Source organism: Thamnophis elegans, chromosome 4, assembly GCF_009769535.1.
Source record: "Thamnophis elegans isolate rThaEle1 chromosome 4, rThaEle1.pri, whole genome shotgun sequence".
In the NCBI taxonomy this organism is placed as follows: domain Eukaryota; kingdom Metazoa; phylum Chordata; class Lepidosauria; order Squamata; family Colubridae; genus Thamnophis; species Thamnophis elegans.
Genome location: NC_045544.1, coordinates 77,384,459 through 77,410,415, shown reverse-complemented (window position 1 = coordinate 77,410,415; position 25,957 = coordinate 77,384,459). Strand labels below are relative to the sequence as shown.

The window sequence follows — 25,957 nt, the reverse complement described above, 5'->3', positions numbered from 1 at the left end:
TTTATGACTGCACTATGACTTTTTGCTTGTGGCTTGTTTTTCTTAAATTCTATATTCATTGTCCAGAGTGCAAGATGGATGGCTATATAAATTGAAATAATAAATAGAAAATTCTCTTTCTACCACTTCTCCCGCCATCTACTATGGACTATTTAGCATTTGTACTTTCTAGTTTCTTGAAAGAATGCTCAAGAAAGAATGTTCTTTCTGTGCTGACTCACAAAGCTCAAACTGCCCAAGGAGCTGCTGATAACAGTTCTACAGAGGAATTATTGAGTCTGTTATCTCTGCACCTCTGCAATTGTCTCGTTTGGTTTTGCAACCCAACAAGACAGATACAGACTTCAGAGGATAATTAGAACTTCAGAGAAAAATAATTATTACCAACCTGCCTTCCACTGAGGACCTGTATACTGCACGAGTCAAAAAGAGGGTCATGAAAATATTTACAGACCCCTCGCATCCTGGACATAAATTGTTTCAACTCCTATCCTCAAAACAACGGTATAGAACACCACACACCAGAACAACTAGACATAAGGACAATTTTTCCCTGAATGCCATTACTTTGCTAAACAAATAATTCCCTCAACACTATCAAACTATTTACCAAGTCTGCATTGCTATTAATCTTCTCATCATTTCTATCACCCCATCCCCTCTCACTTATGACTGTGTGTCTGTAACTTTGTTGCCTGTATCCTTATGATTTTTATTGTTTCCTAGTATGATTTGATTGCTAACGTGAACCTATCACTATCATTAAGTGTTGTACCTTATGATTCGTGACAAATGTATCTTTGCTTTTATGTACACTAAGAGCATATGCACCAAAGGCAAATTCCTTGTGTGTCCAATCACACTTGTCCAATAGAGAATTCTATTCTATTCTATTCTATTCTATTCTATTCTATTCTATTCTATTCTATTATATTCTTGCAAGGCTCCTCTCATAATGAAAGAAATGGTTCTAGGAGGTTCATGTGCCAGTATTATTCTCTACAGGGATTGTTCAATCTTCACATGGATAGCTAACCCAATGACTGATTTTTTTTCCTGCCCTGTAAGAAGCCTCAGAAGTGCACCTTCTAGACCGCACATGAAAAAACTCTTAATTTCCCAGTAGAAACTGTAAGTCTTTCTCTTTTTCTAGCAAGTGCAAACCACAGGGACTGGAGGACGTCTAGTATTTTTCCAGCTGGGCATAAAGATGGCAAAAACAGAAAACTGCAAGCTTACATTCGATACACACCCCTCTGCTTCAATGAAAATACAAGAAATGCTTCTCCCCTTTATTTAGAAAATTTATATCTTAAGCAAATAACTCTGGGAGACTAACAAAACAGACCATAAAAACACATCTGCAATTAAAAAATTAATAAAAACTACACATAGACGTTGAGGCACTCCACACATCTTCCTTGATCCCAAATTCCTCCCCCGAATATACTTTAGAGTGTTACCTTATAATTGTGAGCACTGAGGTATTTGAAGTGTCCAAAGCAGACGTGACAAAGGCAGATCACAATGGTGATGACAAGAACCACGAAAGTAAACATGGACGTGAGAGCCAAGAATCCTATGGAAACCAGATAACAACAGTCAAACTACCCAACAAGAATCTGATTGATCCTGCTACTTCAACCCTCTCTCGCAGCAGGTATGGCCGAAAGGTTAGGGGAATCTGCTATTCCCTGCTACAGAAAGTACATTTCATTTCAGATAGGCATTCCTATTTCTCTTGATCATAGACTCCTACTGCTCAAAAAGCAATAGAATCTCTCCCCCTTCCCCCAAATTGTTTTTTGTGATCCACAAAGTCTAATAGCAACTCTATAGCAAACCTCCAGAGGACTCCATTAACAGTGCAGGAACTATGGGGCTGTCACAAAGAAGAGGGGGGGGGGGTGTCAACTTTTTTTCCAAAGCACCAGAAGGCAAGTCAGGAAACAATGGGTGGAAATTCATCAAGCAGAGAAACAACCTAGAACTATGGAGAAATTTCCTAACAGTGAGAACAATCAACCAGTGGGAATGGCTTGCCTTCAAATGTTGGGATTTCCCCCTCATTGGAGGCTTTCAAGAACAGACTGGACATCGTCTGAAATGGTATAGTCTCTCCTGCTTGTGCAGGGAGTTGGACTGGATGGCCGCCAAGGTCCCTTCCAATTCTGTTATTCTATGTTCTATGTTGGCCTTTAATATTATCAGAAGTGATATTGTATGGGCAAAAAGCAATCCTAAATAAATGCTTTATTTAATCTCCTAAAGCTCAATATAAATGGGGAAAAATGGTGGCAGCATTTCAAAAGAAACGGGTGAAGGGATATCAGCAGCTGAATCTTCTGTGTTTGCTTTTTTTGCTTTTATTTTACAAAAGTTCAAACACTACATTCTATAACAGAGGAGGAGCTCCAGCATGGCACGACAAAACCGCGCTCGTCAAAATCGCGGTGATAAAATCGTGGCGCTAAAGCCGCGACATCATCACCGTGCGTCATCACCGCCGCAACAACAGCGCGGCAACAGAAGGGCGCTTTAAAACAGCGCCGCGGCAGAAAGCCGATTTCAATTAAGGTAAGAGTTAGGATTAGGTTTAGGGGTTTGTTTTAGGGTTTGTTTTAGGGTTAGGTTTAGGGTTTGTTTTAGGGTTAGGTTTAGGGTTAGGGTTAGGTTTAGGTTTAGGGTTAGGGTACTGAGTGCTTGGGAATGCGCGGATTTGCCCTCCGCGATTATGTCATCGCGGTAGGGTCGCGTTTTTCCTTAGCGCTTCAATGGCGTGATTTAGTCTTCGCGCTTATGTCTCCGCGGATAAGGGCTTCGCGGATTTGTGGTGGAACCGAGCTCCAGGACATGGCTGAAGATACTGAGCAACATCTGGGTCTAACAACATCTGAAGGTAACCTGGGACACAGACATGGAAGATAAAAATAATTGCTTCTCAAATGGTAAATATGGTATCTTATGGATCCCTAACTGTCTGGGGAAGATTTCCCCTAACCCAATTGCCATTTTGGTTTGATGAATGATAAATCAACTGGGCCTATGATTTGCACTAACATGCTGCAATGATGTTTGAATTCAGATTCTTCCTCCTCTCATCCTTGTTTCTTTGTATGTCCTAATTCCCAAATGTACAACTGCCTTTCTCAGCCCAGTCATTTCTGACCTTCTGAAGAATACCTGTGTTGCAACTTGTAGTCCAAGCTGACTGTTGCAAGTTGACCGAATACATTTAGAAAGCACCAGGTGGGAAGACACTAGAATAATGGAATCAATTTATTCCTTCAATTGCTCTTTGTGAAGATCAGAAGGTGGCTCTATTTACACTGCTAGTATAGCTGTTCACCATGTTGCTTGTACTATATAAGTTAGAAACGATGGTGGACAAAAAAACCTAACCCCACAAAATCTAGTCCCTGTAAATTTGTCTCACCTGTGCGCACAGTAGAGAAGAAAAGGAGCCAAAAGAGGCATAGAATGGGTGCTGCCACCACCTGATTCACAGCTCCTGAATGAATCTTCTTATCCAGTTTGGCTGGCAGGTAAGCGTAATAGAGGTTGTATCTGTCTACCAAGTGCTTCAGTAACATGTACATCAGTCCTAAGAGAGGAGAGAAAATAATGTATTAACTGAATTCTTAATAAGTAAGAGTTGGAGAACATCCCTTTCTTTAGAAGATACATCAACCAGAAGAAATCAATGCATTTTCTTTATTTTAGTTACACTCTAATTAAAAGCAACTTGAAACAGACTACAATTGCATAAATACAACAATTAGATTAAAAACATGCAACTCCCCTCCCTGATCACACACTGTTATGATGCCAATCCTCAGGTTGACATTTTACAACTCCATCCCCAGAGGCCCTCCTGAACTCCCAGATCATAACAGTCTTGCAGTCCCAAAGTTGCTTTTTCAAGAGGCAACTGGACTTTCTGGGGTTTTTTTTGAAGACATTTCGCTTCTTATCCAAGAAGCTCATTCAAGAGCTGAAGAAGCAGCAAACTGTCTTCAAAGAAAAACCAGAAAGTCCAGTTGCCTCTTGAAAAAGCAACTTTGGGACAGCCATGACCTGGATGGCTGAGAATCTCCATAGACAAATAGTCTTGCAGGTCACAAGAATGGATAGGGTTATTCACCCTGTTTTCTTGGTACCCTCTGCTTGGTGCTCCAGGTAAGGGGGTTACCATTAAGAAGCCTCATCTCTGGGATACTGAATCAAGTCCCACAGCCTCTCTCTACTGGTTCTTACTGGATGCACAAAGTCTACTCAGAAAAGGCAGTTGAGGAGATAACCCAGATACAAAGTCTCATTAATAATCCATGATGAAAACGAATGTGGCTATTCATGCACCTACCTATCAATATGCTACTAGCTACAAGAAAGCCAAGGAGATGTAATAATACCTACCAAAGGGAACAATGATAGGGCATGTGATGCTGTAAGTCATAACCACAGTGAAGACACACATCATCCAGGCATAAGCAGCACCAAACTGGAATTCATAAGCTTGATGCTAAAAAAAGAAAACAGAATTCCTATCAGCACATGAAAAAAATCAGTGAAGGTTGTTTTTGGTGATAGCCACTTACCTCAACCTTTGGATACATAACAGGCATTGCTCGTCCCTTGCCTGACTGACTTACCCTTTTGACATTCCTGCGTTCAGCAGCTGAGCGGGCAAGACAAAGTCGAATCATGTACATAAGTAAGCCAGGGATCCGCAGCAAATCCATGGCGTTTCCGATGAATGCAGAAGCTATGACATAGTTCACAAAAAAGGCCCCATTGTCGGGTAAGAAAACGCATCTGGAAAAACAGGGAGGCAAAAGCAACAGCCATCTGAGCACATCTGGGATATGAAGATGCCCAAAGAGGATGTTGGTTAGAAAACTTGAATGCAGAGGTGAATATACTGTCACACCCAGTGTCAGCCCTTAGCTGATCTCGGCTGACTTGGAAAAAGCTAAATTACATCACAGAGGACAGCAAGAAATGTATGAGTGCAGATCAGCCTGGGAAACTGGGAAAAAAATCATCCTCAATAACAAAGGGAATAACCAAGCCACTCATGGAAACGTCTTGGCAAATTTAAAACCTTGCTATGTTATTTTGTAGCTGTCCATTATCTAATTCACTACCACAATGCTATTACATCTGAAGCTCCTGTAATTATGTATGTTGCCATGTGTTGAATACAGTAATTTTGTTTTGTTCTTTAACGTTTTTTGGGAACACCTCTCTTTATAGAGCTTTATACTCAGAATTCACCCTCCAACAATTTAAGGAAAAATAGCTACTGGGAGGATGAAAAAAGTAAGCATTGCGTGAGATAGTTTAAAAAAGAGGGAAAGTGGGGATTATAATCAGATATTGGGGAGACTTGGAAGTCCTGATATGTTCCACCTAGGATGAAGTTGATTAGATATTACTTCCATGGTGGTCAATCTTAATAAAAAAAAGCTACATAAGATGCACTATGTAAAAATAGAGAAGTTATTCCCTCCAGAGGAAGGACCTGAGGAAATCATATAACATCTCATAAAAGGAATGTAAGGTATTCCATAAAAATGGTTTCTCCTTGACTGAATGCTTAAGGTAGATTGGCTATCCTGGAAAATGCTACTTGAGGAAAGCAGGATGTGAAAAGAACAAATACTATAACTCCTATTATTAGTGTAGTGTATTCTTAAAACATTTTAAGACTTACTCAAATCTTACGGCAGCTTCAGCCAGGAACTTTTTATCAAAGAGCCAGCGGAAAAACACATCCAGACTAGGAAAAGAAATATAGAAAGAAAAATGTATTTATCAAGTGTCAGTACCACTATATGGATCAAATCAGAAAATTAACTCCACAGGCAGGCTAAATTATTATTACTATTATTATTAAAATAGGCTATAATGAAATTTTGCAAGTCTGATTATGCTGTGCCTCTCCCACTTTCTTATAGTTCAGTGAATTAGGAAAATTCTAAGAAAACTAATCAATGCTCTCTCACTTTGAAGGAGGACTATCTTGTTTGGAGCTAAAAACCCACCTAATTGCTGTATTTCTTCCTTAACTCTGTTATGCTTCAAGTTGTTAGCTTCTACCCTAGTATAAAAACAGGCTCGTCAAAATTACACCCACATTTAATAGGTGCCACTGTGAGAGTGCAGGAAATCCTTTTATGAAAATTATCCGATATTTTGACTGCTTTTCATTTAGCAGCCTGACTTTCCCGATAATCCAAAATATTGTCAACTTTTGGAAAAAGTAGTTCCTCCTGATGTTTAAATTGATTTGGGTCAATTAGTTTTGCTTTTTTCTATAGCACCTATTTAGAAAACAGATTTGGGATATTCTAGAAAAGTTATTCAAAATAATGTTTCCTCTGAGTACTAATGAAAACACCAATACAGAAATTCATATGGGGGGGGGGTTGTTGGTAAGTTATACAGCCTCAGATGATTTGAAAGCACTTTTGAAACTTCACATTTGGAACTGGAAGTTAGCCTATAAAGAATTGGAATGAATTCATCACAGGCAGCACAGGAAACTTTAATCACAGGAGAGGAATTATCTCTAGAAGCGGAAAGATATTGATCATATTTGTAATAGAATGAGAGGAAGACATTGACAAATGGGACAAAAATTGATGCCTAGGGAACAATCACATAATAGAGCTACAACTCTCAGCTATATAATAGGAAGAGAAAGAGACTTAGAAGGCATCTTCCAAAACTTCTCGGGTTTGAGTAAAGCTTGAGATTCATACTTTCAGATTAGCAAGATTTAAGCTAATATATGTATTGTATAGCCATACAATAAAGTAACAGTAGCATCTGTTTCTTTTTTTTTTGTCTATTTGGGAAGGTTGATTTGAAACAAAGTCATGAACCAGTGACCACTGCAACACATTGTGGAAATGTATTGCTAAATAGAACATTATAAAGTATCTTCAGCTACTTTTTTTTAGCAATAGCACTTAGGCTTACATACACTTCACAGAGGTTTTACAGCCTTCTCTAAGTGGTTTACAGAGTTAGCATATTGCCCCCAACCATCTGGGTCCTCATTTTACCGACTGAGGAAGGATGGAAGGCTGAGTCAACCTTCAGCTGGTGAGGATTGAACTGCTGGCAATCAGCAGAATTGGCCTGCAATACTGCATTCTAACCACTGCACCACCACACTTTTTTTTCCAGTTCTACCTCTTCAGATCAATGTGGGATATTTGATTTTTTTTTAAAAAAATGTTTGGACAATAGCAATATAAGTAAAGTTGAGTATATTGCTTACTATTACCCTAGTATTTACCTGCTCAGGCCCAGTGATGGCAGCAACAAGACCATGAAGATGAGGAAAGTGTAACACTTGTGCATGGTTGTCCTGTTCTCTCCAGACCTAGTGGCACAAAGAATATTAGTAGATTTATAGTGCATATGGTTACTTCCACATGATGGTGAAATGCAAGATTTACTCATGTACTATTATTTGTTCTATATAATTGTGCAATGCACAATACAAATAAAGAGTAAAACACTAAAACAGTGGCCCATAATAAATATACATTAGAATGATGCTAAGCAACAGAGCAAGATTCTTAAAAAGCAAATCCTAAAGAAAATATATTTCTGGAAGACTAATAATATTGATATAGAGCTGAATCAAGCATCTTATTATCAACATATTTAAGGTAAAGATTTCCCTCGCATATACGTAATAGTCGTTCCTGACTCTAGGGGGCGGTGCTCATTTCCGTTTCAAAGCCTAAGAGCCAGTGCTGTCCGAAGACATCCCCATGGTTATATGGCCAGCATGACTAAATGCTGAAGGTGCATGGATCACTGTTACCTTCCCACCAAATATGGTTCCTATTTTTCTATTTGCATTTTTACATGCTTTTGAACTGCTACATTGGCAAAAGCTGGGACAAGTAACAGGAGCTCAATCCATTACGTGGTGCTAGGGATTTGAACCATCAAACTGATGATCTTTCTGATTGACAAGCTCAGCGGTGCTAGGGATTTGAACCATCAAACTGATGATCTTTCTGATTGACAAGCTCAGTGTCTTAGCCACTGAGCCACCATCAACATATTTACTTCAGATCTAAAAATCTCCATTTTGAGTTTGCAGTTATAGATTGAACACAGCATTGCAACAAACCATGTTTCAACCTATAGATCAATTGTATTTTTTCTTTTTTCAAAATACGCCCAGAAGAAATCCTTATTACAAGATTGCCTTGTTATTTATTCCAATAGTAAAACTGAAGAAAAGTTGACAGCTTCTCTTAAATGTATTTTCAGAGGTTATACACAACGTATAAGTCCACAAAAATAATTTTAAATTTAAAAGTAATTCAGAGTATGATGTTGTGGTTTAGACAAAGAAAAATAATAAGCAAGAGTTAAATTCTGAATAACTTCAAATTTTATTTTCCATCTTACCTAGTCCAATGGGCTTCAAAGAATGCTGAATAATACACAATTGTAGGAAGCAAAGCAGAGAAGCACCACAGTAACAGAGTAGGGAAGAATTGGGTGATGATAGGGTTCTGGTAAGAAAGATAAAACAATAATTCACCTGTTCTAAGAAACTTGTAGAAGAACATGGAACAGTACATTTCTAGATGGAGTTTCTCCGCAGAGCGATTCCACAGTCCCAGTTTAAAAGGACAAATCAGAAGATACAAAATAGTTTTGTAAGTCTTAGCTCCCCCTATCACAATACACAAGCAGAAATCCTGAGCCATAAAATATCTAAGAACCCCAACTTTGGGTGACAAATTTATTCCACATATGAATATGAAGAGATTTCTGTATGCACATCAAAACCTTATTCTATTTCTTACACACAAGATTTTCAAATTTGCTGATGGGATATAGTATCTTCCACCTGCCTTCCAAAATCAGATGCAAGGACGTAGAACTGGTTCCAACAGCACCTATTCTCCCAAATTACAATGGGAGGATAGAGTGCATTTATCTGTACAAATCTAGTATGGATCAGAACAGTTCCTATATTTGTCTATTGGAAAAATAGGAGGGCATCTCCTATTTTAGGACCCTACTCTACTCATGAACTATGCTTACTTATATAAATTACTCTTCAGAATTATAGAGCCAAACAGATGAAGATCTAAATTCAGACACATTATTTTTTCTCTCAAGAAAAAGGAGAAAATCAATGTATCAGTTCTGCAATCGAGTAAAATGTGTGGCTCTTTTACAGTTTTGGGATTTTAATGGCCATCAATGCAAAGCAGATTCAATCTAGAGGACCTGGCAGAATTCCCAAGCCTACTTTAAATTATTTAAACTCCAGAAAATGAATGACAACATTCCCCACTGAAATGCTCTTAATGCAGCACATTAGTGCTTATATATGTACATTGATGCTGGAAGGCTAAAGGATGCATGATAATATAGTTCCATATATATTGCTAAACAAGCTTGAGCCTATTTCTCATTGATATTTGAAAATAAAAAACAAACAAACTGAGTTGAGCAACAACTTAAAAGTCACTAGTAGAATTATATTTATGACCCATTAGCTAACTCTCACATAGCAGCCAAAAACAACTCCTGCAGTCCTTTAACTCTGATTAGCTGATTAGTGTGTGTGTGTGTCTGACAGAGAGAGAGAGAGAGAAAGAGAGAGAGAGAGAGAGAGGGAGGGAGCGAGAGAGAGAGAGAGGGAGAGAGAGAGAGAGAACTATGCTGTTTTTGCCCTAAATGTAGCAGGACAAGGGAAGGTCTTCACTGTGGGCCCCCTCATATGGTCAAGATCTTACATTCAGGTATTCAACAGGCTTAGTGACATTGAACTTGTCCATTGTGGAGATGATAATGGCAGGCGTGGTGAGAAAGAACAGCAAGATGAAGAGCACCACATTGATGATCAGGCAGCGGAACCACCAGAAGAAGCCACGTATTGAGAGATGCTCCCTGGAGGAGAGACAACACGAAGAACCTCTTGTAAGTGTGGAAGAATCCAGTGCCAATTATGGGAGGTGGGACTGCATTTTAGGATGATATCCTGGCCACTCTCTTTATTGCTGAATCCCACTTTAAAAGGCTAGCCAAGTGTTGGCAAACCTTTTCGGCACCAAGTGCCAAAACGGGAGCACATGTGTGCACAGGGGAGCACCAGAAACTGGAAGAGCAGCTCCCTGGCGCGAGCATGAATGTCAGGGAGCTGCTCTTCTGGTTTCTGATGCTCCCGCACACACGAAAACCATGCACACTGGAACCCAGAAGAGCAACGGGCTATGACTGGCATGCCAGGAAAGATGGCTCTGTGTGCCACTTCTGGTACGCGTGCCATAGGTTTGCCATCCCGGGGCTAGCCTCGTCACTGGCATATTACCAATGGCTTGAGCCCTTTCTAAAGTTCCTGGAAAAGGATACGTCTTATTGGCACTCTCAACATATCTACCGTGTTTCCCCGAAAATACAACAGGGTCTTATTTTCTTTTTAATTACAAAATATGGCCTTGGGCTTATTATAGGGGAGGGCTTATTGTTTTAGGATTGCCGGGCAGCTGCTCCCTTGTGAACTGGCTCCCAAAGAGCAGGCACAGCCTCAGGGGCAAAGCAGCCATGAGGTGACCAAGCCCACGAGCAACCGCCTGGCAAACCCCCTCTCCAGCTGGGCAGAGAGCCATTCACTGACCTAGGGGGTATCCCTAAGACGCCAAGCCACATGGTGCTCTGCCCGCTCCCCAGCTCCTGCGGATTTGCATATTAGGGATACCCCCTAGGTCAGTGCATGGAGCTCTGCTGGGCTGGAGAAGGGGGTTGCGCGACCACCTGTTCCTCCCCCAGCAGGCATGCAACGTAGCCTCAATATGTCCGGGCCAAGCTCTCCCTGCAGCAGCCGCCGCCGCACTCCGAGCATAACATCTTCTCCGGTTCGAAACTCCCAAACATGGCTGCTGAGTGTTCCAACAGCAGCCGCTCTAGGAGTGCGCTCTATGGTTGTGGGCAGGCTGCTGGAAGACTCGGCAGCTGAATTTGGAACCGTAGAAAACGTTATGCTCGGAGCGCAGCGGTGGCTGCTGCAGGGAGAACTGGACAACTCCCCCCTCCGGCCAGGCAGAACGCCACTCCTCAACCTAGCGGTAATCCGAAGGCAGCAAGCAATGTGAGTGCCTTTCTCACCCCCGGCTCCTGTGGCTTGGAGCCTTCAGGATACCACTATGTCGGTGAGCGGTGCTCTGCCTGGCTGGAGGCAGGGGAGATTGTCCAGGGGGTTTATTTTTGGGGGTGGGCTTATATTTTTGCCCATGCAAAAAATGTGGCAAGGCTTTAGTTTCAGGACAGGTTGTATTTTCGGGGAAACACGGTATAAGAAGCACAAAGACTTGTTGAGTCCCACTTTTTAGGCCAACTTACCAGTAGATGTTTTGAGGGTCAGGTGCATATGAGACAGCCCAGTTTGAAACGTGGAGAGACTCGCTGCATGAAGACGACTTGGGCTCCCCACGACACTTGCAGCCCTGGCACTTGCAAGCATTGAAGTCTTTAAGGATTCTGTAAGTAAGTGAAGAGGGAATAGATAAGGAAGTGATCAAAGGCCTTTATTCATTTTTGCGATGTGACAATAGCTATCAATCCATTTAAAATATTTTGTTAGGAATTAGAACAGAAAGAAAAAAGAACATGACTTAGGAGAGAACTTTAGAAAATCATAAAGTCTGGAGTATTGTGTAAAAAAAAATTCCTTTCTTTTTCTTCCTCCCATTCAGATTTAGTCAATGAAATAAACTGGAAATTTTTTTAAAGACCACTGTAAACTGGATTGCAGAATTTGGAGTGGTCCCAAAATTGCAATTATGTCCAATTGTGATTGGACTAATTAATGCACATATCTATTATAGAACGACGTAGCACGGATGCTTTTAAGGGGGAATTAGATATTTCTACTGAAGATGGGTTTTCCACTGAGTGTTAAGTTCTCTGATGCTTCTTTCAGATGAAGCAGTGCTTGGGGTTTTCCATTTTTATTTATTTATTTAGCATATTTATATAGCTCACACAGATGTGACTCCGGGTGAGGTATAAACATAGCTACATAACAATCTGAAAACAATCAAATATAAATAAATGTATAAAAACCCAAGATGGTGGACTTGCCACTTATCCTCACCCTTGACCATCTCTTTCTTTATTGGTGAGTATCTCAGGGACTAATATATTAGGGATCTTAGCTTTTCTAGTTTGACGTTTTCCCACCTTCTTCTTTTCTGCAAGTGAAAAGTTTCTCCAGCCTGACCTCCATGCACTTACATAGCTGTTATGGCCTCATTATGGAAAGTCACAAAGGCCATGCCCAGCGGCTTCTCATTGACTTTTTCCTTTTCCTTCTTGTAGTCCTCTTTCAGCTTCTCCTCCAGTCTGGTGTAGTACTCAATGGCTTCCACCTGCATAAATATCCACAAAGCAAGAGCCTGAGTCCCAAAGCGGGTATCCTACATCATTAGCCCAACACATAACAATATCACCATTTCCTCAGTGATCTGCCTGAGAAATGAGAATTACTGATCACCTTAATATTTTGATTTCACAGTCCATTAAATGCAAACCATTTAAGAAGAAGTATGTTAGAAGGCAAATAATTGTCCATTAGCTGAGATTTGTTGTGGGAGTAAAAATGGGATAATTAGATTCTAATCCATTTTGATAAGGACTATTTTGATTAAGATAGATACAAACTCTCTCTCATCAACTATAATACACTGAATAATCTGCAACTGAATTTGATACCTATTTATCTCCAGAAGGTTCTCAAGAAGAAGTTCTGGTAACTGATCTCAAATTATTTTCCCTGCGTGCACAAGCAATAAATGTCAGACAGTGACATCAGCTCAGGACAAAGAGCTTCTCTGGACTCTCTTTTTTTAATGCTATTCCCTAGCATCATCCCGCGGTCTCTTGTTATTAACCAGCCCTTCTTTGCACCTCTTCACAGCCTTTGATAGCACAACAGCAGAGATGGCCACAGGGCTTCGGGTTGATCATTGTGGGGGTGTTCTCCTTGGTCTTCAAGTTGGTGAAGTAGTTTTTGCCACGCTCTGCCTTTTTTCTGAAACAAAAGATTATGAGGAAAAGGGACGTTCACAACAGGTAGCAGTGATCATTGCAAGCAAAAGTAAGCTATGTGCAGGCTAAGTGTGGGGAGACAGCAAGATTTCATTGGCGTTTATCTGCACGTACTTCTGTTGCAGTAAAATGACCCTACTTGTCTCCAGTGTGCCTATACAAAGTCCTGCACTTTAGCATCTTTCCTTAATATAAAGCCTTCAGTGTGGAAACAGAAAGCTTGTATCAATCTGCATTTACAGCAAGTGAATGCCATAGTGTAAGCCAGCCAATTTTCTGGCATATCAGCTCAAGAAGGATTTTGTGTGTGCTGGGAACAGATATTGGATGATCTAATTCATTACATTTTTAAATTTTAGCTTTACTGAACTATTATGGAGCAATACCTGGGCACTTCTAAAACTAAATAAAAATATGAAATGTGAAAGGAAAACAATAGTTCCTAATCCAATGAATTAATTGACATTTAACAGAGGAAGGAGTGCCATAGAGGGCTCCTAGTTGAGAAAATCCAAATACTTTGGCCACCTAATGAGAAGGAAGGAGTCACTGGAGAAGAGCCCAATGCTGGGAAAAGATTGAGGGCAAAACAAGAAGGGGACAACAGAAAATGAGGTGGCTGGATGGAGTCACTGAAGCAGTAGGCGTGAGCTTAAATGGACTCCAGGGGATGGTAGAGGACAGGAAGACCCAGAGGAACGTTGTCCATGGGGTCGCGATGGGTTGGACACAGCTTTGCAGCTAACAATGACAACAAGAAGTTGAGAAAATAATATTTGGATTAGATTAATGCAGATTGTTGTGGTGATTAAAAAAAACATGAGTATCTCTATATGATGGAGGTAGGGCAATTTCTCATTTTAAGACTAGGTTGAAACTTTTTAATTGTACTGTGCTGGTTTTTTAATGTGTGGTCAGTGATTTAACTTACAGTTAAATTTTATTTTATTTGAGTACTGACTTTTTATTGATTACATATAACTTTATTTTTGATATAATCTCTCCAACTAATTCATAAACAAATACATTTTGTTACTGGATCTCTGTAATGACTGTAATGACTTTTTCTAGACCATGAGATTACTGTTATTCTGCTTTCCAGGGGTAGCTGACAAACTTCATTATAACTAGAAACATAAGCACAACATTGTTCCAGAGAATATATCAAATTCATTTTTCCATTTTGTTGCATCCAATATCTCAACAGTTTCTGAATTTGGGTCCATCACTCATACAATGTTCTCAATATCACTTGATTTTGATTAAGAATTCTTGGTGGTAGTGGTGGGGTGGCACAGTGGTTAGAAGGCAGTATTGCAGTATTGCTCACAGTTCAAGTCTCACCAGCTCAAGGTTGACTCTGCCTTTCATCCTTCTGAGGTCAGTAAAATGAGGACTCAGATTGTTGGGGCAATATGCTGACTCTGTAAACCACTTGGAGAGGGATGTAAAGCACTATGAACATGTATATGTCTAAGTGCTATTGCTAAGTGCTATCTCATAATCAGCCCTTTGTGATAAACCAGACATGAACATCAAAAGCATGAATATTAAAACTATTTTTATTATGGGGTTACAGTAACAGAATCTTGCAACTCTAAATGTGTCTTTCCCTCCCTACCATTACCTAGATAGAACTAGAGAGATTAAATCTGAGACGTTGTATTCCTGCTTTGGACTGATATTTCTTTTATCTGACCATTGGCTTTTCCTCCTGTTGCTCAGGGTTAATCTCACTGCCTATTAGAGCCATGTACTGGAATGAACTGGAACCAGTTGAATATATGTTGGTTGAATATATGCTCTAGCTTTGCCCTATTTGCTGTCCAATATTCACCCAACTGTATTTTGTTTCTTATATCCTAATGCTGACTACCAGAACTCACACCCTTAATCTCCACCCTAAATACAAGATTCATTATTAAGAATACTAAAAATGGATGATGCTTTTTACTGTAAATGTCACCTTGGACAATAATAGCCAAGACTTCCACAATATGGCACTCTGATACATGAAAATTGAAACTCTAAGAATGCCCCTGCATTGCAATTTTAATTGCTCCCAACAGTGGTAAGGCAACCTAAGGGTCACATATAATTATCCCCATCTCTCTCTCTCTCTCTCTCCCTCCCTCCCTCCCTCTCTCTCACACACACACACACCTTTTTGTTCCACTTCTAGAACGTCATTTACTACAATACTGTGATATGACTCAACATGGTTGGCACAATTTTACATCACTTTGAGGTAAGAATCATAGCAAATACCATGGAGTTAACATAATTGAAGCAACAAAATAAATCCTAATGTTTCTCATAAACCCCCAGAAAACGTCCTGCTCACATACAGTATGTGATCCAGCTATGCTCAATTTTTATCACACTGCTCATTGCAGCCACCAGCAATAGTTGTCCATAGTTGTTGAGAAAGCTCCAAGTTCTGTACCTTTCTGCATCAAGGAACATCAGCCGGGCTACATCATAGCATGGCCGTGCTTCCAGCACTGTGCAATTCGTATAGGCCTCCCTGCAAAACAAGAAAGATGCCCAGAGAGGCTTATTAGATTCCTAAGGAATGAGCAAAACTTCAAGGATTCTTATTGAAGATTGTAGTTGTGCTTTTGATCCTGAAAAGGAACAGCACCCTTTGTTTTTGCCCTTGAAATGTTTTCTTTCTGACGTGGAAAAGAAAAAGAGGAAATGGAACAGAAGACTAACCATATCTTTCATTTCTCTTATGCAGAATAGAAATTACTTCTAGCTAAACTAGTTCTTTATTGTATGAATGGGAAATCTGCCACCTTCTAAATGTTATTAAGCCACAATATCCCCATCCTGGCCAGGAAGCTTGAGAGCTAGATTCCAAAAACTTGAGTATCACAGGTTTCTTATTCCTGTTTGTTGAATTGGCTATAACTGTATGTTTTTTAAAAAATACCAGAGCTTTTTCTCCTTGACAGGATGGAGAATGAGAGACTTACTCAAAATGCTTTTTTATCTTTTCAGGTTCCGCATATTTTGAGATGCCATTTATGAAGAGAGTCCGTTTCACCTGGAATAGATATGAAGCAACCAATAAGTAAAATAATATTTCTTCCCAAACAAGCTCAACTCCTGGAAACTTAAAGAACATCTTTATGGAATGTTTTTCAAGGAACTGCGAGTCCCACATCCTCCTCATTGGGGGACATATATTAGTCAAGTGACAATGGCTCTTGATGAGAGATATTCATTACGTTTTAGAATAGAACAGAATAACAGAGTTGGAAGGGACCTTGGAGGTCTTCTAGTCCAACGCCCTGCCTAGGCAGGAAACCTTATACCACTTCAGACAAATGGTTATCCAGCATCTTCTTAAAAACTCCCAGTGTTGGAGCATTCACAACTTATGGAGGCAAGTTGTTCCACTGATTAATTGTTCTAACTGTCAGGAAATTTCTCCTCAGTTCTAAGTGGCTTCTCTCCTCGATCAGTTTCCACCCCATTGCTTCTTGTTCTACCCTCAGGCGCCTTGGAGAATAGCTTGACTCCCTCTTCTTTGTGGCAACTCCTGAGATATTGGAACACTGCTATCATGTCTCCCCTAGTCCTTCTTTTCATTAAACTAAACATACCTTCCTTGGAAGAACCTTCAAGAAACTGCCTTTAAGGAGAAACTACTTTAAAATATATCAGGTACTTTGTCTTTATCTCCTCATCAAGCCTTTGGGGAGGAGAAGCTCCAAGGAGAACTAACTTTGGCCTATTCCCAACTTCCTTTTGTTTTCCAATGGAATGGTCCACGTTGACAACTGGTCCATGGCTTGCTTAGACTTACCAAGTCATCCTCTTTATAGCGCATCTTTGAAGTGTGGCGACGCATGCTGTACACGGTTAACAGCAAGTACAAGAAGGCAAAAGTTGTGTGCAGCCATAAGAGGTTATTCCTGCCATAAAATTAAAGAAGAGAGCTGAGTTCAACCACTGCTAGAGGATGGCACATTTGGCTAAGGACCAACTCAAATGGCTTCTCGAGAGGTTTTTCCTAAAAGAATATGAATAGTATTTCCTTGCCCACATAGAATCCTTTGAAACACTTCAATTATCATACTCACCCAGAATTCAGGTTAGCAATAGTTGTTCTGCCAAAACTGTAGGGATTATTTTCTGGACAGTAAAAAAAAAGAAGAAGGTGGAAGGAAGGGAGAAAAGAGAGAGGAATGAACTAGATTATTGACTTAATTTTTTAAAAATTTAGTTTGCTTTTATCTCAGAGGCTTCAAATGATTTGTAATAAATAATTCATTATAATGTAAAACGTCAGATATCTACTTTAAGGTATCAGAAGACTTTAGAAGTCTACAGAGTCTTCAGTTACGAGAAAGTGTTAGGCCTGTGCCAGCTGCAACTTCTAATTTCTCTCCCATTCACCTCAAGGCCAGAGTACCATAAACTGCTTCAGTATTAAAAACGTTTCCTAATATTATTTAGAAAATACTTCTCCCAATCCAGACTGTCCTTCGTGAGGATGCTTTTTTCCCCCCAGTTATGAAGGAAAGTGAAGTATTAAGAGTTTAAAAAGTAAGTTAAATATTTAAGCATTAAGTAAGCTGTATGTGTATAGGAAAATTTGGGGGATGCATACTGCCATAGCATGTCCTCAATCCAATCCAATCTAAGCATCCCTTGTAAAGTAAGGACAGGAAGACAAAAGATCTTGTTTTCCAATCTCCAAATTCAGCAAGGTACTTCCAGAAAGCAGAGAGTTAACCCAGCTTGGTTGCAGTGCCACTGAAATGATATGTAAGAATGACATTGAGGGAAGAGATGGTACCTAAGAAATTATCAGATAATGGTCAGACCCCACTGGCTTAATGATCAGAGAAAGAAACTTAGAAATGACCACCCTAAAGGATCAAACAGTTAAGAAAGGCAGTAGAAAGTTTCTACTTTCAGACTTTCAAGATTCTGTTAATGTGGCTTTACAGTAACATAGATCTAGTTGTCTAGTCATGTTTACTGTTTGGTTTATCCGGGAAAGTTATTTCCATATTGTGTGATCTCCTGGTGTGAGATCTTTAAAATTCATGTAAGTCAGTGGTTATGTTTTGTTTCCATCTTGCTGAGTTGAATCTTTAGAACCATTCCTACTCTGCAACTTAATGACCAGGATGAAAACATGCTTGGAAGAGGCCATCCATGTCTTGCAAACTATCACATTTTCCTTCTTACCGCATAGCTTAAGAGATAATATTTACAAGTACCATAACAAAATCAATGCAGAGTGTACTTGTTTAGCCAGCCCCTTTTCCAGGTCAGTTGTCATTCTCTGCCCACTCAGCATGCTTAGCTCTCCTTGGCTGTTACCCTGAATATTGTTTCTACAGCTGCAAATCTTGGTGTTCTTCCAAGCTAGCTGATGCCTGGATGGCTTTGCTCAGACTAGATAAAGCCTAGATGAGGTTTCAGAGGGAAATCTGTCCATTTGATGTCTGAATCACTTCTGCTCTTTTGGCCCACACAACCATTAGCAGAAACCAAGGTCCTAAAGCTGAGTGAGATCTTCCCCCAGCAGAGTTCACACAAAATGCCCTCCACTTACCAAGAAGATCTCCTGAGAAATTCACTGGCAAGACAATGCCCACAGATAGGACACCTACTGCAACTAGCAGCCCAATGATATGCCGCTGGAAGGAGAGGTAATGAACTGCGTCTGCCCCACACTTATCCCTGATTTCATCATCCCTGGAAAAGAAAAGAAATTGGGTAAGATTTGGAATAGCTTGGGGACTCTTGGGAGTAGTCAAGATGCTCCTCCAAAATGTCAGACCAATAAAGGAAAGCTTCTGCTAGGAGTAGTAGGCGTATGCTCTTTGTGTTTGTCCTTTCTGAAGTAGATCATTAAACATCTGGCAAGCAGTGGGCTATCTACTCTCAGTAGACTGGAAGCAGGGACCTCTCCCTGCTCCTCAGACTGACTGTCTCTCAGGAGACTGGCAAATGTCAAAGGATGGTAATTGCTATGAAACTGGAAAATGTAGAGTAGATCAGACCAGGATGTAGAATATCATACTCACTGGCCTTCCTTTCCGTCAATTAAAACACCTTTCCTTTCTTTAAAAAAAGTAAAAATGAAGAATCACAGGATAACAGCATTGGAAGAGACCTTGGAGGTCTCCTAGTCCAAACCACTGTTCAAGTAGGAAACCCTATATATTTCAGACAAATGTTTATCCAATCTCTTCTTAAAGACTTCCAGTGTTGGAGCATTCACAACTTCGAGGCAAGTTGTTCTATTGATTAATTGTTCTGTCAGGAAATTTCTCCTTAGTTCTAGGTTGCTTCTCTCCTTGGCTAGTTTCTATCCATTGCTTCTTGTCCTGCTTTAAGGTGCTTTGGAGAATAGGTTAACCCCCTCCACTTTCTGACAGCCCCTCAAATATTGGAACATTGCTATCACATCTCCCCTAATTCTTCTTTTCATTAGACTAGACAACCCCAATTCCTGCAACTGTTCTTTGTTACATTTTATACTCCAGTCCCATAATCATCTTTTTTGTAATGAATCATACAGAAGATAAAATCAAGAATTATGCAGCTGGAGCTGGAAATAAGGTTTCCATGCATCATTCCTATTTCTCACAATTATATCACACAAGTTTGAGAGCTCTGAAATTTCAAACTGGTTCTAGAACTCTCAAATGAAAACAGAAGAATCCTTCAATAGAGAACCCAATGGTGCTTTTTCAAGAAGCAACTGGACTTCCTTGTGGTTTTTTTTTAAGGTGTTTCGCTTCTCATCCAAGAAGCTTCTTCAGCTCTGACTGGATGGTGGTGAATGGAAGGATTTATATACCTTGCGGACAGCTGGTCATTATATTCCTTGACTAGCTGTCTTCAAGGAATATAAATTCTTCCCCACTATCCAGTCAGAGATGAAGAAGCTTCTTGGATGAGAAGCAAAATATTTTCTAAGAAAAACAAGGAAGTCCAGTGGCCTCTTGAAAAAGCACTTTGGGACAAAATGACTGAGAATCTCCATAGACTTCAAAAGAGAAAAAAATGACTAATTGACTTTTGTTACTTTCTATATATTAAAAGGCAGTATAAGCCCATCTACTTTGTTCTTTTAAAAAGAAACAAGACATTACCAGACATCCCTGAGCTTCTGAATCTGAAGTGCTCTTGACTGCAAAATAACTTTGAAGAAATGTGTTTAGTTTCTGAACAGAAGATCTTTGTTAAGGTAATATTATTGTACAGGTAGTCGTCAAATAATGACTGTAATGGATTACAGTCATTATCTGCCCATTACAGTCATAACCTGTTAGGGTCATTATGGAAGATGCCCATGTGAACACCTTGCTTATGGACTCGCTTCCCTGCTCTTCCCGATGTGATTGCTAAGTGATCGCAGGCCATTAAGTGGAGCAGAGATTGCTTTAGCTGTTAAGGATGTTAGAAAGTCTCATGCAGGCTCAGGTCCACCTGCCCTGGGCTTCCCAAGATCTTCCCCACCCTGAGGCATCCCAAGATCCATTTCCCATTTATTTAAATATAAACAAATATGTGTAAGGCTACACTTTCTATCATCATTCTGACAGCATAAAAATTGTAAGAGCAATTGCAATTAATATTGGCCACATTTATTTACTAGAATGGAGCAACATCTGCATGGAAAATGGGATAAACTTACTTTATCCTGAAGATTGCTGTCAACCAGGAGCAAAAACCCTATGGAGAGGCACAACAAGGCCATATTATTCCAAGTTTTTTTCCACCATTTTCAGAACATTTACTAGCATATACTAGTCAATCATAAGAACCAAAGTGCTCAGTTCTGGTTCTACCAGCTTCTCCCTCCTGCAACTGAGAATGGGGGAGAGAAGTTTTGGCCCCAAATAATTTGGGATTATAAGCAAACCATTTCTATGAGCTAACAAGCAAGTCGACAGCATTTGCCTTTTCTCTATCACCTCTCTTCTCTCAATAGTGGTATTGTAGTTGTAGAGTTTTATGAGCCTATGGGAGTCATCCTTTAGATAGTAATGGGTTGTAGATGTAGTAATTACAACACTCCACCTTATCAACAACCAGTACTGGGCTGAACTCAGTATGTAGGTAATATGTTTGTTCTGGTTATATTGTGGCTCCCTGTCTTATTTTTGGGGAAACGTGGTATATTTATCATTATCCTTTAGTTTCTTATACTATATGCGCTTTTCTGGAGGATGTTATTTGGTTTATACCAGTGGCATGCAAAATGTTCCCAAGTTCAAAACATTCCAATCTCAACATGTTTTATTTTAAGCTTGAAATAACTGTCCTGACCTCATCGGAAGCACTCCTACAGTGCTTTAACTGTTCTACAAGCATTTTCAAGCTAGGAATGCTTCTAGCTGAATTGGAACATTTCTGATAAGATTGGAACAACTCTATTTAAAGTTGAGTGGATGTTGCATAGCCCTAGCTTATATGACCCCCTGCTATTACCTATGCATTGCAAATTGTTTAGCTGGCTGTATTTTATTGATTTACTTCCTTTAACACAGGTTTGCACGGGCATGTGTATTCCTTGTACTGAGATAGTAGGGATTGATGTAAAGATGTTCATTAAAAGGGTTAGATGCATTTCCACTTTCTGAATCACAGCTGTTCCTTTTAAACCTGGGAAACTGGGAAAGGTTCTAGTTGGAAAAACAAAACCTTTTATTTGCTTCCACTCACATTGTCTCTTTGGTCGAAATCCACTGAGCTGGAGACAGAAGTGAGGCGTTCATAGCGATCATGGCTATCAGAGTGTAGAGCAGACGCAACACTGAAACGACAACAGAAAAGTCTATTAAGTGAAGCTCACAGAAGCTTGAAAGAGGAGAACCCAAAGGTCAGGACAGTTAATGCAAGGCAGTTCGGCCCAGGCAAGATGAAGAGAAAACTTCCAGAGAAGGCAGAAAGCAAAAGAGAAAAGCCATTAGCAAAGATTGCCCTTTCTTTCATTTCCCTCAGATCTAATGCATACACATCAGTGATAGAATTACTGTATTTTTTGGAGTATAAGACACATCAGAGTATAAGACGTGCCAGATTTTGAAGAGGTAAATTAAAAAAAAAGGTTTTTGCACTCTGCAGGCCTCCCAAATGCTCTGCATGCCTCGTTTTTTGGCAAAAAAGGGGGGAGCTTGCAGAGGCTTTGGGAGGCTTGTAGAGTGCTCCTGGGGGTTGGGGGAGGGTAAAAATGAGCAAAAAGAGCCCATTTTTTCTCGTTTTTGCCCTCCTCAGCCCCCAGGAGCACTTTGCAAGCCTCCCAAGTCCTCTGCAAAGTGGGCGGGGTTTCAGTAGGCCAAAAATGCTGTATTCAATGTATAAGATGCACCCAGATTTTCACCCTATTTGGGGGAGGGGGAAGATGTGTCTTATACTCCAAAAAATAAGGTAACTCTACTCGGTAGGTACAGTCGTGGTATTTCTGGGTAAACATGGGTATTTCTAATTCCTGACTGAAGGTGCTTCATATACAACACTAGGCATGCTAATAAGAAGAGCACAACGTACACTCTGACCAATCAACATTTGGTAAGAATTCTACAGCTACGGTAGAATCTCAAAATTTGCATAATTTATTCTGTTTCAACCTCTCATGGAGTGGATCAAAGACAAGTGCAGGCAATACATTCCCATTCTCAATGCCTGGAAATTTGTGAAGTCCCCCACTGAGATTCCAGCAGGCACGGGCCATTTTGCGGCTGGGCACATCTAAGCAGAGGGACATGCGTTCCCTGAAATGTCTTCTAGATGCTAAAGAGCTGTACCAAGCACCACATTTTACAGTCATTACTTCAGCACAATTGCAATGTACAAATGACCCTGTTCATGAGCTGACAAATCCCCACAGAAATTAATGGTGTGGCAGCTGTCCAATCTCCATGCTTGTAACAGAAACAATAAATAACAACTCATCGATTGCAGGATAATGGCTACTTTGCAGGGAAATGGCAGCTGATGAAGTAGCGCCTTGTGGCTTAATCATCTGCTTTACATTTTTGCTGTGAAAGTCAGAGGAAGTACAATTTATACAGCACTTTGATAGATTTAAAGAGACAATTGCAATAAATAAGGATGAAACACTGGAAAAGATCTTCCAGTGTGCAGTCTATGAGAAAGAGAGAAACTTCCATTTTCCAAATTTCCATGCTACCACAGGTTTTGGTCAGTGATGCTCTAAGAATGCAAGTACCATCTACTGTATCTATCATGTGAATGGATAGAAGAGATCCAGGTGTCCATCACCACTTCCACAGCTAAACTCATATATAGGAGCAATGAAATGCAGAAGAGGAGAGGAAAAAAAGGTTACGCCTGCCTCAAAAGATTAATGAAGAAGAGCTAAGAGAGTTTGCGTACTCCTTCTTCTGAACCAGCAGCCAGGAAGCTTCCTATGAAATTATTAGCAGACAATACAAATATAGACAAAGGCACAGACACAGCCACCAAGAAATAAAGACAACCCATGTCCCGCAGATACAAAAGACACATTTATTCTAAGGAGTTTAATATAACACAGGCTAGTAAAGAATGTCAAATTAATAATAAGAATTAAGAAAATGAAAGTGTTAGTGCAATGTGATGTGCCAGTGAACAAAAACTGGAATGGAAAACCTTTTGGATCTGGTGAGCCTGAAAATTACTGCCAATGATATGTACAATTATACAACCTATTGTATAAACTACATACAATCAGAAAATTGGAACCGAAAATCTAGTCTGTGATACGTCTTTTGGATGCTATACTAATTAAATTTGTAATTAGTATATTACATATACTAATTAAGTTATATGTAATGTTCGCTATGTTAAAAGTGATTTCTACCATTTTATTAATTAATCAAACTGGCCCCTTCTTCTATCTGCACTAAATAAAAGTGATAAGAATCAGAAAGAATTTCTTTCTGCATTTTTTAAAAAAAGCTCAAATACACCAAACCCCCAAATACATATTCAAATACACCATTTCTTATGAATACCAAATACCACACTTCTTATGAAGAAATTATGAAAGGGTCTGGCGTGATTTCAGAATACATAAAACAACCTTTCCAAAAACTCAGCATTCCCGGATACAATGTTCTTTACTGAGGGCATGAAGCAGGTGTCAGGCATCAGACTCCTTGAACATTGGCCATGTTGACAGGACCTACTGGGAATTGTAGTTCAAGATATAAAAAACCAGCAGGTTGAAGGGTTCTTGGTGCTTTCTGAGCTTGCTTGTTTTCTTGCAGACATTTCATTACCCAAACTCGGTAATATCATCAGTGCTAATAAGGAGTGTTGCTTGCTCTCAGTTTATATTCTAGTGACTTGCCTGTCCAAGTGTTGGTGGAGAGTTGTTGTTTTCTTCTTTTGCTACCCTTCCTGGACATCCTGATCACCAGAGACCACAATGGCAAACTAGAAATGCAAGTCTACAGAAAAACCACCCATACCAAAGCAACAATTCGTACCCTCACCACCGTCCAGACCTTCCGCACAGCCCTCAAGATCTGGCTATCCCGTCAGGCCTGGGGATAAGACCCGAACCTCACCCCACCCGAATGCTGAATGAATGTTGTGTTTTATCGGTTTATTATTTTTTTTTATTCACATTTTTTTCTTTCTTGTGTTTTGTCTTACACTCCCTTCCCATTAATTGTAAGCCGCCCTGAGTCCCCTCAGGGAAAAGGGCGGCCTATAAATGTCAAATAAATGACTTAAAATGACTTAAAACAATCCAACCACCCACAAGAGAAGTTGTGTAAGGACATTATTTACACAAGCCCAAACATACTGCAGCAACCCAGAACAGCAAAAAAAGGAAATAGAACATCTATACAACATATTCCGACAAAATTGATATCCATGCAACTTTATCAAAAGGTCCCTGACTACCCAACCCAATACAGCACAACCAACTCAAACTATAAAAAGAATTACTCTGCCATACAACAAGAATACCTGAGAAATCACCAACAGATTACTACAATCACATGGAATCAGCATAGTACAAACCAACTAAAGCCCTTTAAAACATGCTAAGCAGAACAAAAGACCCAACCACCCCAAAAGAAAAAACAGGAGTCATCTACAACATACAATGTAAGGACTGCAACAATCACCATGTAGGACAAACAGGCAGAAGAAAACTGGCAGAACACATCCACGAACACAAACTAGCAGTCAGAAGACATGACGAAACTTCTTTAATTTCCCAACATAGAGACAGACTTAACCATAGTTTCAATTGGGAAAATGTGACCATCCTAGACCAAGCCAAGTCCAAAAACACCAGGGAATTTCTAGAAGCCTGGCACTCTGACAAATCAGCCTTCAATAGACACACAGACATTAACAATATTTATGCAAAACCAGTCCAAAAATTAACAAAAAGACCCAAGCACCTCTCCACCAGCAACCAGCAACTACCGTATTTTCACCCATATAACCCGCGGGTTATATGCGGTTTTTACATGCACAGCGCCCCCTGCGGGTTATATGCGTGGGCGGGGTATACAGAAAATATTTTACACGATCGGAGGCTTACACGATCGGAGGCTTGCTTCTTTCTCCGTTTCTTCCCCCACCCCGATCTCAGCTGTTTCCTTCTCCTCCGTTCCTTTCCTCTTCCCCAGCGTGCGCAGGCTTCTTTCTCCGTTTCTTCCCCCACCCCGATCTCAGCTGTTTCCTTCTCCTTCGTTCCTTTCCTCTTCCCCAGCGTGCGCAGGCTTCTTTCTTTCTCCGTTTCTTCCCCCCCCATCTCAGCTGTTTCCCTTCTCTTTTACTCGCCGCGGGTTATATGCGTGTGCGGGTTATCTGCGTGTGCGGGTTATCTGCGTGGGCGGGTTAT

At 40.1% G+C, this 25,957-nt stretch overlaps 1 protein-coding gene across 2 annotated transcripts in view; it reads right to left on the bottom strand.

The window, feature by feature from the left end:
• TMEM63B (transmembrane protein 63B) overlaps nt 1-25,957 on the bottom strand; it is an 86,758-nt gene that overhangs the window by 4,554 nt on the left and 56,247 nt on the right. For both annotated transcript variants that reach the window (XM_032217092.1, XM_032217091.1), the window contains 18 exons: nt 21,808-21,898; nt 20,777-20,814; nt 18,683-18,825; nt 17,196-17,247; nt 16,919-17,027; nt 16,083-16,153; nt 15,548-15,628; nt 12,961-13,084; nt 12,289-12,422; nt 11,395-11,532; nt 9,792-9,945; nt 8,446-8,552; nt 7,310-7,396; nt 5,717-5,782; nt 4,653-4,815; nt 4,417-4,522; nt 3,437-3,604; nt 1,464-1,579 (listed from right to left, as the gene is read on the bottom strand). In XM_032217092.1, the coding sequence (XP_032072983.1) occupies nt 1,464-1,579; nt 3,437-3,604; nt 4,417-4,522; nt 4,653-4,815; nt 5,717-5,782; nt 7,310-7,396; nt 8,446-8,552; nt 9,792-9,945; nt 11,395-11,532; nt 12,289-12,422; nt 12,961-13,084; nt 15,548-15,628; nt 16,083-16,153; nt 16,919-17,027; nt 17,196-17,247; nt 18,683-18,825; nt 20,777-20,814; nt 21,808-21,898 (1,948 nt within the window). The remainder of the gene's footprint in view (nt 1-1,463; nt 1,580-3,436; nt 3,605-4,416; nt 4,523-4,652; nt 4,816-5,716; nt 5,783-7,309; nt 7,397-8,445; nt 8,553-9,791; nt 9,946-11,394; nt 11,533-12,288; nt 12,423-12,960; nt 13,085-15,547; nt 15,629-16,082; nt 16,154-16,918; nt 17,028-17,195; nt 17,248-18,682; nt 18,826-20,776; nt 20,815-21,807; nt 21,899-25,957) is intronic.